This window comes from Oryctolagus cuniculus, chromosome 5 (assembly GCF_051225735.1).
Source record: "Oryctolagus cuniculus isolate XC-2025 breed Fujian yellow rabbit chromosome 5, ASM5122573v1, whole genome shotgun sequence".
In the NCBI taxonomy this organism is placed as follows: domain Eukaryota; kingdom Metazoa; phylum Chordata; class Mammalia; order Lagomorpha; family Leporidae; genus Oryctolagus; species Oryctolagus cuniculus.
Genome location: NC_142871.1, coordinates 53353037 through 53368737, shown reverse-complemented (window position 1 = coordinate 53368737; position 15701 = coordinate 53353037). Strand labels below are relative to the sequence as shown.

The window sequence follows — 15701 nt, the reverse complement described above, 5'->3', positions numbered from 1 at the left end:
TATTTCTTCAATCTTGCTACATTGGGCTTTGCTTTGTTCTTGCTTTTCTAAGTTCTTAAAATGCATCATTATAGTTTTTACTTGATTTTTTTTTTAAATCTATGCACTTAATTGCTACATATTTTCCACTTAAAACTGCTTTTGCTACATTCCACAGCTTTTGATATATTCTATTTTCGTTTTCATTTGTTTCAAGAAATTTACTAACTTATTTTTCATTTCTTCAATAGTACATTGGTCATTCAGGAGCATTTTTTCAATTTCCATGTATTTGTGAATTATCTATTGTTCTTTCTGTTGATTGTTAGCTTTATTCCTTTCTGGTCTGAAAAACACCTAGTATGATTTCAATTTTTAATGCACTGAAATATTATTTATAACCTAATATATGCTCTATCCTGGAAACTGTTCCTTCTGCTGATGAGAAGATTATGCATTCTGTGGCTATTGAATGAAATGTTCTATAGGCCGGCGCCGAGGCTCACTAGGCTAATCCTCTGCCTGCGGCGCCGGCACACCGGGTTCTAGTCCCGGTCGGGGTGCCAGATTCTGTCCCGGTTGCTCCTCTTCCAGTCCAGCTCTCTGCTGTGGCCAGGGATGCAGTGCAGGATGGCCCAAGTGCTTGGGCTCTGCACCTGCATGGGAGACCAGGAGGAAGCACCTGGCTCCTGGCTTCAGATCAGTGCAGCGCCGGCTGCAGAGGCTATTTGGGGGGGAACCAATGGCAAAGGAAGACCTTTCTCTCTGTCTCTGTCTCTCACTGTCTAATTCTGCCTGTCAAAAAAAAAAAAAAAAAAAGGAAATGTTCTATAAATGTCTTTTAGGTACATTTGCACTACAGTTTGATTCAACTCTAATGTAGCTTTGTTGATATTCTCTCCAGATGATCTGCCCATTGATGACAGTAGGGTGTTGAGTTCCCACAACATGTATTGAGGTTCCATATCTCCCTTTTGGTCTAATAATGTTGCTTTATGTATTTCAGTGGTTTTGCGTTGGGTGAATATATGTATTTATGATTGTTATCTTGTTGCTCAATTGATCTTCTTATCAATATATAATGTCCTTCTTTGCCTCTTTTTGCAATTTTTGATTTAAAATCTGTTTTATCTGACTTTAGTATAGCTACTCCTATTCATTTTTTATTTCCATTTGCTTGGTATCTATTTTCCCAACCCTTCACATTTAGTCTATGTGCATCTTTTCCTGAGAGGTGAGTTTCTTGTAGGGGGCAATTAGTGTGTGTGTGTGTGTGTGTGTGTGTGTGTGTGTGTATCCACTTGATTATATCATCTAACTGGAGAATTTAATCCTTTTATATTCAATGTTAATTTTGATAAAGAACTAACTCCAGTTATTTTATTGATTATTTTATATGTTATGTTTCTTCATTCTTTATTATTATTTATCTTTGTGTTTTGGAAGATTTCTATGATGATACGATCAAATACTCTTCTCTCTCTCTTTTTTTTTTTACTTTTGACTGTCCGCCCTGTGCATGAATTTTTTACTGTCATGTGTTTTCATGGTGCTACAATCCTTTTATTTTCAACATTGGACTCCTTTCAGTACTTCTTGTATGAATGGTCTGGTGGTGGTGACTTCTCACAGTTTTTGTTTGTGTGTGAAAGACTTTATTTCCCCTTTGCTTTTATTTTTTATTTTTTTGTTAATAGTTACCACTTTTTTTAAAAAGAAGATTTATTTATTTATTTGAACGTCAAAGTTACACAGAGAGAGGAGAGACAAAGGAAAGACAGTGAGGTCTTCAATCTGCTGGTTCACTCCCCAAATGGCCGCAATGGCTGAAGCTGCACTGATCCGAAGCCAGGATCCAGGAGCTTCTTCCTGGTTTCCAACATGGGTGCAGGGGCCCAAGGACTTGAGCCATCCTCCACTGCTTTCCCAGGCCACAGCAGAGAGCTGGATTGAAAGTGGAGCAGCCGGGTGTTGAACCAGCACCCATATGGGATGCCGGCACTTCAGGCCAGGGCGTTAACCCGCTGTGCCACAGCACCAGCTCCTCCCCTTCACTTTTAAAAAATAACTTTACTGGATATAGTATTCTTGGTTAGAAGAGTTTTTTGTTGTTGTTTTGCCTTTTTTTTTCTGAAAAGCTAAAATGTATCATCCTGTTCTCTTATGGTTTGCACAGTTTATGTTGTGAAGTCTTCTGTTAGTTTAATGGGTTTTCCTTAATATGTAACAACGTTTTTCTGTCACTATCTTTAGGATTCTCACGTTGTTCTTAGCTTTTGATGATTTAACTATAGTATGTTTTGGTTAGGGTCTTTTTTGATTGAATCTGCTTGGGGTCCTTTGAGCTTCCTGTATTTATATGTTCCTATCTTCTTCAAGAATTTCAAATATTATTTCATTACACAGAATCTCACAGAATCTCAATTTATTTTTTATTCTCTGCTCCTTCAGGTATCCCTGTAATATAAAATTTGTTTGCTTTTCTATATCCTATATGTTTCCTAGAGTTTCTCATTCTTCTTGTTTTCTGTTTATTTTTGTCTGGTTGTGTTACTTCAAAAATCTTGTCCTAAAGATTAGAAATTCTTTTTATGCTTCATCTATTCTGTTGTTGAAGCTCTCAATTGCATTATTTAAAAATACTTATTTATTTATTTATTTGAAAGGCAGAGTTGTGGGAGAGAGAAAGAGAGAGAGGGGTATATTCCATCTGCTAGTTCACTCTCCAAATGGCCAAAATGGCTGGGACTGGGCAGGTTCAAAGCCAGGAGCCAGGAGCTTCTTCTAGGCTTCCATATGGATGCAGGGACCAAGCAATTGGGCAATCCTCTGCTGCCTTCTCAGTCACCTTAGCAGGGAGCTGGATGGGAAGTGGAGCAGCTGGGTATCAAACCAGCACCAGTAGGGGGTGCTGTCATATCAGTTGGCAGCTTTACTTGCTACACCACAATGTGGGCCACTCAATTGAATTTTTTATCTCAATGATTGAAGTTTTCATCTCCAAAAGTTCTTATTGACTTTTTTTTTTTTTTTAAAGATTTTACTTACTTATTTGAAAGAGTTATAGACAGTGAGAGGGAGAGACAGAGAAAAAGGTCTTCCATCTGCTGGTTCACTCCCCAGATGGCTGCAATGGCTGGAGCTGTGCCAAACCAAAGCCAGGAGCCAGGAACTTCTACCAGGTCTCCCACGTGAGACAAGAGCCCAAGCATCTGGGCCATCTTCCACTGCTTCTCCAGGCCATAGCAGAGAGCTAGATCCAAAGAGGAGCAGCCGGAATTATAACCAGTGCCCATACAGGAAGCTGGTGCTGCAGGTAGAGGATTAACCCACTGAGCCAACCCCCTGATTAACTCTTTTTAGTTAATTTCTATCTTTGTTGAATTCCTCATTCATATCATGAGTTGTCTTCATTTACTTGAGTTGTCTGTTTTCTCCTGTGTCTCATTGAGTTTCCTTAGGATCATTAATTTTAATTCTTTTCCAGACATTTCATAAATTTCATTTAAAATGTGATCTATTTTGAGAGAGCTATGGTGTTCTTTTGGAGGTCTCATGCTTCCTTGCTTCTTTATGTTTACTATGTTCCTTATTGGTATCTGCACATCTGGGAAAGGGGTCATTCTGAATGGAGTAGCTTTCATTGGAAAAGTTTTTTTGTTTAGAAGTAATGCAGGATTTCAGTTGGGTGATTGCTTTAGCTTTGGTTCTGAGTAAGCCCAGAATTGTAACTCTTAATTATATCTTTTTTTTTTAAGATTTATTTTGTCATTTAAAAGGCAGAGTTATAGAGAGGCAGAGGCAGAAAGAGAGAGAGAGAGAGAGAGAGAGAGAGAGAGAGAGGTCTTTCATCCACTGGTTCACTCCCCAGATGGCCACAACAGCCAGAACTGCGCCAATCCGAAGCCAGGAGCCTGGAGCTTCTTCTGGGTCTCCCACACTGGTGCAGGGGCCCAAGAACTTGGGCCATCTTCTACTGCTTTCCCAGGCCATAGCAGATAGCTGAACCAGCAGTAGAACAGCCAGGACTCCAACCGGTACCCATAGGGGATGCTATGCCACAGTGCCAGCCCTTGATGATATCTTGATTTGTAATCAAGGTCAGAAGTCTCTAAGTGCCACAGTTGTCTAGTATGCATCAGTTTGTGGAGGTCAGAGCATGGATGTGCGCTTCCAAAAGTGTGTGACTTCAGGCCCCAGAAAGGCTTCCCAGGTCCCACTGATTGGGCTTAGATGACTGTAGGAAATATAGTACTAATAGTCACAGTATTGGAGCTGCAGCACAGGAAAGGTACCTTGCTCAAGTCCAAGGGGAGTGAACTCAGGTGTCTCTGTGGAATAAAGCTTCAACAGTCTTGGTCCCAGAGCTGCAAGACTCAAAGGGTACCTTACTCATCCCACACTGATGAACAGTTATGTTGGGATTATGTGTAAGCCTGGGATAGTGGGATGCAGATATAGCATTTTCCTCACTCCATGTGTGTGCACAGGTGCTCCTGGAACGTATAGAGCAAACACTCACAGACCCAGGTCCCTCAAGGTGAACTCAAGTTACTCTGGAATATAGCTCCAGCAGTCACAGTCCCATAGCTTCAGTTCTAGGAAGGTAACTTACCCAGGTTCCACATGATGACTGCAGGTTATACTGGGGATTGTACACTAGAAGGTGCAGACATGGAGCAGAAAAATGCAGGGAGGAGGTGATTCCTGTAGCCCCACAGAGGAGTGTAGCTATCTCTAGGGTTTGTAGAACCAACAGTATCATCCCCAAAGCCTCAGGATACAGTGAAGTCCTTACCCAGGCTTCACAGGATGAGTTCAGATGCTGGGGATTGTGGACCTGTAGCTACCAGCCTAAAGCAGAAGAATAAAAATAGGCCTGCCCAGGTCCCACCAATGCTCACAAGTTACTCCAGGGCTTGTGGCACCAACAGCCACATTCTCAGAGCTGAATGACACAGATGAGATTGCCCCCTCCTCCCAGTTCCCACAGGGCTTTCAAGGGTGATTCTAGGCATTATGATTTGGATACCCAGTAGCATGTACTAAGAGATACTGAAGGGGTCTTTTCTGATGGTTTGGACTTATGTATCAGCTGCTTCTGGTGGTGAGTCCCAAGACAAGGAAGGCAATTTCCATAGGTGGCACAGAAAGAAAAAGCATGGCTCAGGGGCTTGTGCCCAGAAATCCTGCAGGTACAGGAGGAGGGGCCTGATTTCCGTCTTGTGACGCACCCTGAGTCAAGTGGGCAGGATAGAGAGTTCTGGAGGCAACAGCACTCCTTGCTGTCCCTAATAACGAATGCGCTTTTATTATAGCTTTGCCAGAGCAGCTTAGGTCTGGGACTTTGGGGACTGGGAGGTGAGTGGGTAGGGCAATGTGGGTTCCTTTTTAGGAGCAAAGCAGTCACTAGAACCACAGTTAGATTTCTAGACTGGATTTAAAACCAGTGAGGGCCGGCGCCGTGGCTCAATAGGCTAATCCTCCACCTTGCGGCGCCGGCACACCGGGTTCTAGTCCCGGTTGGGGCGCCGGATTCTGTCCCGGTTGCCCCTCTTCCAGGCCAGCTCTCTGCTATGGCCAGGGAGTGCAGTGGAGGATGGCCCAGGTGCTTGGGCCCTGCACCCCATGGGAGACCAGGAAAAGCACCTGGCTCCTGGCTCCTGCCAGGATCAGCGCGGTGCGCCGGCTGCAGCGGCGGCCATTGGAGAGTGAACCAACGGCAAAAGGAAGACCTTTCTCTCTCTGTCTCTCTCTCTCACTGTCCACTCTGCCTGTCAAAAAAAAAAAAAAAAAAAAAAAAAAAAAAAAAAAAAAAAAAAAAAAAACCAGTGAGGACTGTTGGATTCACCTGAATTAGAGCTGCAGGTCTGTGAGGATAGTGGGGGTCACAGAGCCTTGCACTTAATATCTTCCCAGCAGGATGCATCACCTGCTCCTTTCTATCTCAAGCTGGAAAGCTTAGTAAGAGCTGAGTATGTGCTTTGTTTCTGTGTGCTGGGATTCCAAGTCCCTGTGTGCTGTTAAGAGTTTCTATCACTTCTTTATTAAAAATTTCCCTTAGTCAATATCTTGGAAATATGATCCTTCATTTTTATGGTTCCTCTCTGTTGTGGAGGTGAATTTAGACCCTATCACCCATCTTGGATCTTCTCCTGATAACACTTTTTATTGGGAAATGCATTATTTGTAGTCTTTGCCCACCTGCCAAGCATAAATTTTTTTTTTAAATAGTCTGCTATAGATTTATTGAATTTCTTCTTTTTAGAAAACTTTTATTTAATAAATATAAATTTTGTAAGTACAACTTTTGGATTATAGCAGTTTTCCTCCCATAACCACCCTCCCACCCACAAAACATCCCATCTCCTACTCCCTCTCCCATCCCATTCTTCATTAAGATTCATTTTCAATTATCTTTATATACAGAAGATCAATTTAGTGTATACTAAGTAAAGATTTCAAAAGTTTGCACCCACACAGAAACACAAAGTATAAAGTACTGCTTGAATGCTAGTTTTACTGTTAATTTGCATAGTACAACACATTAAGTACAGAGATCCTACATGTGGAGTGAGTGCACAGTGACTCCTGTTGTTGATTTAACAATTGACACTCTTATTTATGATGTCAGTAATCACTCGAGGTTCTTGTCTTGAGCTGCCAAGGCTATGGAAGCCTCTTGAGTTCACAAACTCCGACCTTATTTAGACAATGCCATAATCAAAGTAGAAGTTCTCTCCTCCCTTCAGAGAAAGGTATCTCCTTCTTTGATGGCCCATTCCTTCTACTGGGATCTCATTCACAGAGATCTTTCATTTAGGTCATTTTTGCCACAGTGTCTTGGTTTTCCATGCCTGAGAAACTCTCATGGGATTTTTAGCCAGATCAAAATGCCTTAAAGGCTGATTCTGAGGCCAGAGTGCTGATAAACACTGTTTTTAAAATAACCATAAAATGCACTCCATAGCTTAAAGAGAGAATTCCTCTGTGCATACACCACAATCACTTTTCCTTCCAGCTTACCAAAAATGTTGCTCTCTGGAATTTGGTGTTACTTACTTCTTTGTTTTTCTTAAAGATTTGAGTATACCCCTAAATAATGCTTGCTTATTATTTGCCCTGTTTCTCTAATGTTTTAAGTTCTGTTTTTTCATTTTGCTGTTGTACAGTTTTTCATTGAATGAAAATATCACAATGCAACCTACTTATGCCACTGTTGATGGAACTATTTTGCTTAGAAAAAAATTAATGTGAGCATTGTCCATATATATATATGTATATATATATGAGAAAAATTCAAGATCCTACATACACTCGTGTAATTTTACCAGTTAAGGTAAAGTTGTTTTCTCAGGTGGTTGTGTCAGCTTATATCTTTCTGTGTGATCATTCCTTTTGCACCACATGAAATCTTAGTTTTTGCCAATCCTGTGAGTGGAGGATGGTATCTTTGGTTTTCACTTGAAAGTTATGACAACTTATAAACTGAATATCATTTTGTGCATTTTATTTCTGAGATTTATTTACTTATTTATTTATTTGAAAAGCATAATGACAGAGGTAAAGGGGGAGATATTCTGTCTGTTGGCTCTCTCCCCAAATGCCTACAACAGCCCAGGACGAGCTAGACTGAAGTCAGGAGCCCAAAATTCCATACCAATCTTTCATGTGCAAGGCAGCAACACAAATACAGCAATACAAATACTTGGGCCATCATCTACTACCTTCCCAAGGGCATTAGCAGGGAGCTGGATCAAAAGTGGAGTCTCCAGAATTTGTAGGAAGCAGGTGTCCCAAGCCATGGCTTACCTTGCTACATCATAATGCCTGCCCCTTTTTTGGATAGTTTACTTTCCAGTTCTCTTGTGCAAGATGTTTGTTTCAGATCACACTTTTTAATTTAAAAAATTAAATGTTAGGAGTCCTTTAAACATTCTGGATACTAGTTTCCTGTAGGGTACATGTTGTATACAACCTACTCCTGTTGGTTATATGATTCAGTATAGAGTTTAGCCAAATAATCTTTTTGTATTTTGTTTTCCTTGAAGTTGTATATATTCCAAATCATAAAAATGTTCTCTATAAATTATTTAAAAAAGATACAATTGCTATAAACATTTAAGCTATTTCATGTGTAAATGATCAAAATATGTTATTTATTTATATAATTATATAATATTTATTATTAAATACATATGAAATTTTCAGTTCTCTAGTATTAAGTACTTTCATGTAGTTGTGCAACTATCACCAGTATGTTCAGAGCTCTTCCATTTTGTAAACTAGAACTCTTCACTAATTAAACACTAACTCCCCATTTCACCTCCCTCCAATTCCTGGCAACCTCCATTATCATTTCTATCGCTAGGACTTTTACCGTTCTATGTACTTCTTTTATATGGAATCATAGGTACTGTATATCTGTGACTGGCTTATTTAATGAAGTGTAATGTTCTCAAAGTTCTTCATGTTGTAGCATATGTTAGATTTTCCTCCTTTTTTATTTAAAGGTTTATTGATTTTATTTGAAAAGTGGAGTTACAGAGGCAGAAGCAGAGGCAGAGAAAGAGATGTCTGCCATCCACTGGTTCTCTCCCCAAATGGCTGCAATGGCCAGAGCTGAGCTGATACAACGCCAGGAGCCAGGAGCTTCTTCTGGGTCTCCCATGTGGGTGCAAGCACTTGAGCCACCTTCCACTGCTTTCCCAGGCCATAGCAGAGAGCTGGATTGGAAGTGGAACAGCGGGGACTCAAACTGGCACCCATATGGGATGCCAGCACTGCAGGTGGCAGCTTTACACGCTATGCCACAGTGCTGGCCCCAGAATTTCCTCCTTTTTAAGGCTTCATAATACTCCTTTATATATAGAAACCACATTTGGCTTATTCATTCATCTGTTGATGAAAACATGGCTTGCTTTTATGCACAAGCGATTGTGATGCACAGATACCTCTGGAAGACCCTACTTTCATTTCTTTCATATACACACTCCGAATTGGAATTACTAGATCATGTAATAATTCTATTCTTTAATTTTTTTGAGGAAATACTATATTATTACACAACAAATATATTTTACAACCCTACATACAGTGGACAAAGATTTCAATTTTTCTCCACTCCCTGATCAGCATTTGTTATTTGTGTGTGTGTGTGTGTGTGTGTGTTTAATAATAGCCATCCTATTGATTATAAGATGATATTCTATTGTGGTCTTGGTTTGTGTTTTCCTGATGATTGGTAGCATTGAACATCTTTTATATATTTATTGGCCATTCAGATAGCTCCTTTGGAGAAATGTTTATCAAATTCTATGTCCACTTTCAAATTAAGTTATTGTATTTTTGTGGTTGATTTTTAGGAGTTCTATGTGTATTCTGGGTAATATCTGATCATATGTATTTGTTTGAAAATATTTTATATCATTCCTAGGTTTTCTTGTTACTCAGTTTATGGTTTCCCTTAATGTACAGAAATTTTCTTTTATGAAGCTCAATTTTTTTTTTTACTTTGTTGCATGTGTTTTGGTTTCACATGCAAGAATTCATTGCCAAATCAAATATAATGAATCCTTTACTTCATGTTTTATTCTACAGCTTTTATAATTCTAGCTTTTACATGTAGCTCTTTGATCCAGTTGTAGTTAACTTTTGTATATGGTGTCCAGTAAGAATCTTGACATCATTCTTCTGCATGTGAATATCCAGTTTTACCACCACTGTTTGATAGTAAAGAATGTCCTTTTACCCATTGCATGATCTTGACATATTATCAAAAATAATCAAACTAACAAATTATCAAAAATAATTTGACCATATATATGGAAGTTTGTTTCTGGGGTCTCTATTTAGTTACATAGGTCAATATACCAACTGTATATTATACCACACTTGTTTTTACTGTAACTTTGCAGTAAATTTTGAACTCAGGATGTATGAGTCCTCTGATTGTGTTTTTCCTCAACATTGATTGGCTAATGAGAGACCCTTGAGATTTTGTATGAATTTAAGAATGTATTTTTCCATCTCTGTAAAAAAACATCACTGGGATTTTGCATTGATTCTATTGATAGTTTTAGGTAGTATTGGCATCTTAACAATGTTATCTTCTAATTCATGAACATGGGATGTCTCTTCATTTATTTATGTCTTCTTTTGCGTCTTTAGGTGCTATTTTGCAGCTTTCATTGTACAAATCTTTCATCTTGATTAATTGCTAAATATTTTATTATTTCTTGTACTATTGTAAATGGAATTGTTTTCTTAATTTCCTTTTCTGGGTGTTTATTTTCATGTATAGAAACATAACTGACTTTCGCAGGTTGATTTTTAATCCTGCTACTCTGCTGAATTTTTTAATTCTAATTGTGTGTATGTGTAATCTTTAGGCTTTTATTTTTTTAAAAAGGCTTATTTTATTTATTTGAAAGCAGAGTTACAGAGAGAGGTAGAGACACAGGGAGATGTCTTCCATCCTCTGGTTCACTCCTGCAACAGCCAGAGCCGAGCCGATCCTAAGTCAGGGGCCAGGAGCTTCTTCTAGGTCTCTTATGTGGGTGCAGGGGCCCAAGAATTTGGGCCATCCACTGCCATTTTCCCAGGCACATTAGCAGGGAGCTGGACCAGAAGTGGAACAGCCAAGACTCGAACTGGCACCCATCTGGGATGTTGGTGCTACAGGCCAGGGCTTTAACCCGCTGCACCACATTGTCCACCTGAGGGTTTTCTATGTAAAGTTTATCATCTATGAATAGAGATTACTTTACTTTTCATTTTCAATTTAGATACTGTTTTTTTCCTCTCTTTTTCTTGCCTAATTGTTCTGCTAGGACTTCTAGTTCTTTGTTGAGTAGAAATGTTTAAAAGGTATACCCTTGTTTTATTTCTGGTCTTAGGGGAAAAATTTCCACTGTTAAGTCTACTGCTTGTTGTGCGTTTTTCATATATGTTCTTTATTTTGCTGAAGTAGTTTCCTTTTTTTCCTAATTTGTCGAATGTTTTAGCATGAAAATATGTCAAATTTTGTCAAGTCGTTTTTCTGAATCAATTGAATTAAACATATGACTTTCTCTTTTATTCTGTAATGTGGTAAATCATACTGATTTTCACATTTTGAACTATCCTTTTATTCCAGAAATAAGTACAAACTGGCCCTGGTGTATAATCATTTTACTACGCTGCTAAATTTGCTCTGCTAGTATTTTGTTGAGTACTTGTGTGTCAAAGTTCATAAGGAAAATTAGTCTATAGCTTTAGTGTCTATGTCTGGCTATAGTATCAAGTCAATGCTAGCTTCACAGAATGAATTGCAAAGTGTTCTTTTCAGCTTTCTGGAAAACATTCAGAAGTATTGATATTCCTTTAATTTTTGGACAGAACTCACCAGTATAGGTATCAAATCCAGGACATTTCTTTGTCTTGTGATCATTGATTACTGCTTTAATCTCTTTACTAATTGTAGGTAAATTCATATTTTCAATTTATTCATGATTCAATAATGGTGAGATTTTCTGTTTGCAGAAAGTTGCTCATTTCATTTAAATTGTCGAAGTTTTTTGATATATAATTGTTCATGGAACTCTCTCACGACACATTTTATCCCTTTAGAATCATTAATAATTTCCTCATTGTCATTTCTGATTTTAGTCATTTATTTTTAAGCCAATCTGGCTAAAGGTTTGTCAATTTTGTTGATCTTTTAAAAGCATCAATTGTTGGTTTTGCTGATTTTTTTTTGTTTTTCTATTCTCTGTTTCATTTGTCTCTGCTCCAGTTTTATTATTTTCCTCTTTCTGTTTATTTGGATTCAGTTTGTTGTTTCTCTAGCTCCTTAAGTTGTAAAGTTAGCTTGTTGACTTTGGAATTTTTTTTTTTTGAGATCACATTGAATTTCTTTTTTTTTTTTAACTTTCATTTAATGAATATAAATTTCCAAAGTACAGAATATTGATTACAATGGCTTCCCCCCCATAACGTCCCTCCAACCCGCAACCCTCCCCTTATCTACTCCCTCTCCCCTTCCATTCACATCAAGATTCATTTTCAATTCTCTTTATATACAGAAGATCAGTTTAGCATACATCAAGTAAAGATTTCAACAGTTTGCTCCCACACAGAAACATAAAGTGAAAAATACTGTTTGAGTACTAGTTATAGCATTAAATCTCAATGTACAGCACACTAAGGACAGAGATCCTACATGAGGAGTAAGTGCACAGTGACTCCTGTGTTGACACTCTTGTTTATGGCATCAGTAATCATCCTAGGCTCTTGTCATGAGCTGCCAAGGGTATGGAAGCCCCCTGAGTTCACTGACTCTGATCATATTTAGACAAGGTCATGGTCAAAGTGGAAGTTCTCTCCTCCCTTCAGAGAAAGGTACCTCCTTCTTTGATGACCCGTTCTTTCCATTGGGATCTCACTCGTGGAGATCTTGTTGACTTTGGATGTTGAGTGCTTTTATAGTTGTTAATTTCCTCCTTTTTGTTTCCATTTTAATTGATTTGTAACTGATTCAATATGATTTGTAGATACATGTTTAAGAACATAATGATTTTTGCCTCCTCCTCCCTTTTTTTCCTTCTTTCTTTTTTTTTAAGTCTTTAAGATAACATATTTTAAATTTACATTACAGTAAAAAGTCTTAATACTTCACCAAATAAGTTTTTCCTACTTAACACTGTTTCTGCTATGTCTAATAAGTTTTGGTGTGCTGTGTTTGTGTTTTTGTTTCTTAACAATTTTCTAAATTATCTTGTTTCATCTTTCATCCATTGTTTGTATTGTCTAATTTCAACAACTTGGTGAATTTTCCAGCTTTCTTTCTGTTACTGATTTCTAGCTTCATCTTGTAGAAGAGACTTTGTATGATGTACATCTTTTTAAATTCATTGAGGCTTAGTCTGTGACCTAAATGTGGTCTGTCCTGAAAAATGCCCCATATATACTTGAGAAAAATATGTGTTTCGCTGTTGTTGGGTAGATTATTCTGCCACTATTGCTATTTAATTCATTAACACTTTATATAATATACCTTCATAAACCTGAAACCCTCCTGCCAGATACTTCTTTATCAAAAGTGTTGTGTGTATTCATGGTGTTTTGTATCTCCACATACATTTTAGAACCACCTTGTTAAATTTCATAGCAAACACTGATTAGATTGTCCTTATAATTGTATGGAATGAAAAGATCAATTTTTGTTCAGCTGAAATTTTCTCAGCATTGAATCTTATTTATAACTCACTTAATACCTTTTGATAAAATTTAATCATTTTGTAATTTGCACTTTTTAATTATTCTTAGACATCTTCTATCTGTTTTTATTTCATACAACATCCTTTTGCATGTTATTAATATTCTCTCCTGTTAGAAATTCAGTTGACTTTTAAATTGAACTTGAATCCAACAATTCTGAAACAAACATTTTATTATTAATTGTAACAATCTTTCTGTGGTTTTAGTTTTTCAATATAACAACTACTGGTGACCAAGTTAGTTTTGTTTTTTTCATTTTCAGTACTTTGACTACTTTTGTTGTTTTACTGCTCTGGCTATGAGCTCTAGTGGAGTATTAAATAAAAGATTTGAGAGTGGGTAGCTTTGTCTGATTTGTGGTTTTCTTTTTAAAAAGATTCATTTATTTGTTTGAAGGCAGAGTGGCAGAAAGAGAGAGAGTTAGAGAGAAATTATTCCATCTGCTTGTTCATTCCCCAAATAGCTGCTACATCCATGGTGGGGCATGCCGAAGCCAGTAGAGAGAAATTCTATATGGGTCTCCCATGTGAGTGGCAGGGGTTCAAATACTCGGACCATCTTCCACTGCTTTCCCAGAGTGTGCATTAGCAAGAAGCTGTATCAGAAGCAGAGTAGCTGGGATTCAAACCAGCACACTGATAATAGGATGCCAGTGTTGTAAGTGGAGGCTTAACCTTCTGTGCCAAAACCCTGGCCACTCTGTGATTTTCAAGAGGATCTTTAGTGTTTTACTGTTGAATAAGATATTTGATGCCGATTTGATATATATTATTTGTGCAAAGATTAAGTGTATTCTCCTCTGCTTTTATCTGAGAGAGAAAGATAGAGAGATATAGAAAGGGGGAGAAAGAGAGAATGTAGCATCAACTGAGATAATTTAAAATATATACTCTTTGTGCCAGTGTGATTGATTTGCTGTGGATCCTATTTGTCATGAATGTGCATTCATTAATTCTGTGTTATTTTTTGTAGGTATATCAGCACTGTAGCGTTACATATTTTATATAAATATATGTCAGCTTTTAAAAATTTCTGGAAACTGCTAAAGATGTGCTTTCTCAAAGAGATGTAGAAGTATAACAAATATCAGAATGTAAGGTGGGGGGAAGATTGATATGGGAAAATATGGAGTACTAATTTTGTAACCAGAAGACTTAGACTCTAATCAAAATTCTGCCAGTAGGTACTCAGAGCCTGAGTGAATAAATTTAGTTCTCATCATCTCATTTATCTAATCTGTAAATTAGGACGTTGGATTTGTAAATTGTTGCTCCTCTTCTATTTAAAATAGTTCTGATTGTTTCAAAGGTAGCTTTTCCAAAAACTTATGGCGTCAGCAAGTACAAACTTAAATCTCCAGAAGCTGTGAAAATTGACAGATTATTAAAACTCAAATCCAAAGCAATAGGAAAAATATATTGTCTCTGAAACTACTTAAGATTTGGAAATAATTTTACTGACATATCTAATTCATTCAGTTACAAAAATAGTCTATGCAAATCTAATTTCTCATGGTTCACATAATGAAGAATCAAATTTGGGGGATTTCTGTTTTATGAGTTATATTTTGGAATCATGTAGTTGATAAGTTTTTTTTTATTGTTTTGAATTATAGGGTGGCTTCACTCGAAAATATTCACTTAGCTCAAAAACTGGAACACTTCTTCCAGAATTCCCCAGCGCTCAACACCTTGTGTACCAAGGATGCATTTCTAAGGACAAGGTATCAGTTAAAGATACTTCACTATTGATTTGCAGATATGTTTGTTCCATATCTCGATTTCCTGGGAATCTCATGGTACTTGTAGGAAACACTCAGAAATCTGCATAATCAAACATAATTGACTGATTCATAGGAGAGACAAATGTTTACTAACATTGATTAAGCACTTTCCAATTAATTATTTACTATCTCCATGATAGTATGCAATCAGAAGGTGGTAAAATAAACCGTGAAGAACTAAAGATCATTTTTATTTAAAACTCTTTATTGAGGAAGAAAATACTATAACGTATCTTTCACATGCAGCTCCCTTAATTATAAGGTTTATGTTTTCTGTTAGCTCCATTTATTTTTTCAGGAAGTAGCCATTAATCTGTTCCCAGCACCGAGAAGGTCCTTAGATGAATGCAAATACTTAGCTAGAGGATCATAAAGCTTCCTTTCAATTCTAAATTTCTATGTTCTATTACATTTGAATTTTTTTAAGTTAAGGAAGATACGCTTCCATTGCATTCAACTTATAAAATAATCTTCAATATGACTTGTCAATGCTTATGTAATGAAGTTTAAAGCTAAAACTTTTATTTCTGTAGAGCAGTCATTTGTTGGAGACCTATTGGCTATTTATTATATAAATCATTATTAAAGCAGAGCATAATGATTACTACTTTTTTCTTTCAACTAAATTTCAATTTACATTGGCATGAGGAAAACAACTTTAATTCAGCCAGGTTTTATA

The 15701-nt window shown here is 37.2% G+C and overlaps 1 protein-coding gene across 1 annotated transcript in view; it reads left to right on the top strand.

Annotated features, from left to right (window-relative positions):
- Window positions 1–15701, top strand: part of RFX6 (regulatory factor X6) — a 63028-nt gene that overhangs the window by 26533 nt on the left and 20794 nt on the right. The window contains exon 7 of the mRNA XM_002714772.4: window positions 14855–14962. Within this exon, the coding sequence (XP_002714818.1) occupies window positions 14855–14962 (108 nt within the window). The remainder of the gene's footprint in view (window positions 1–14854; window positions 14963–15701) is intronic.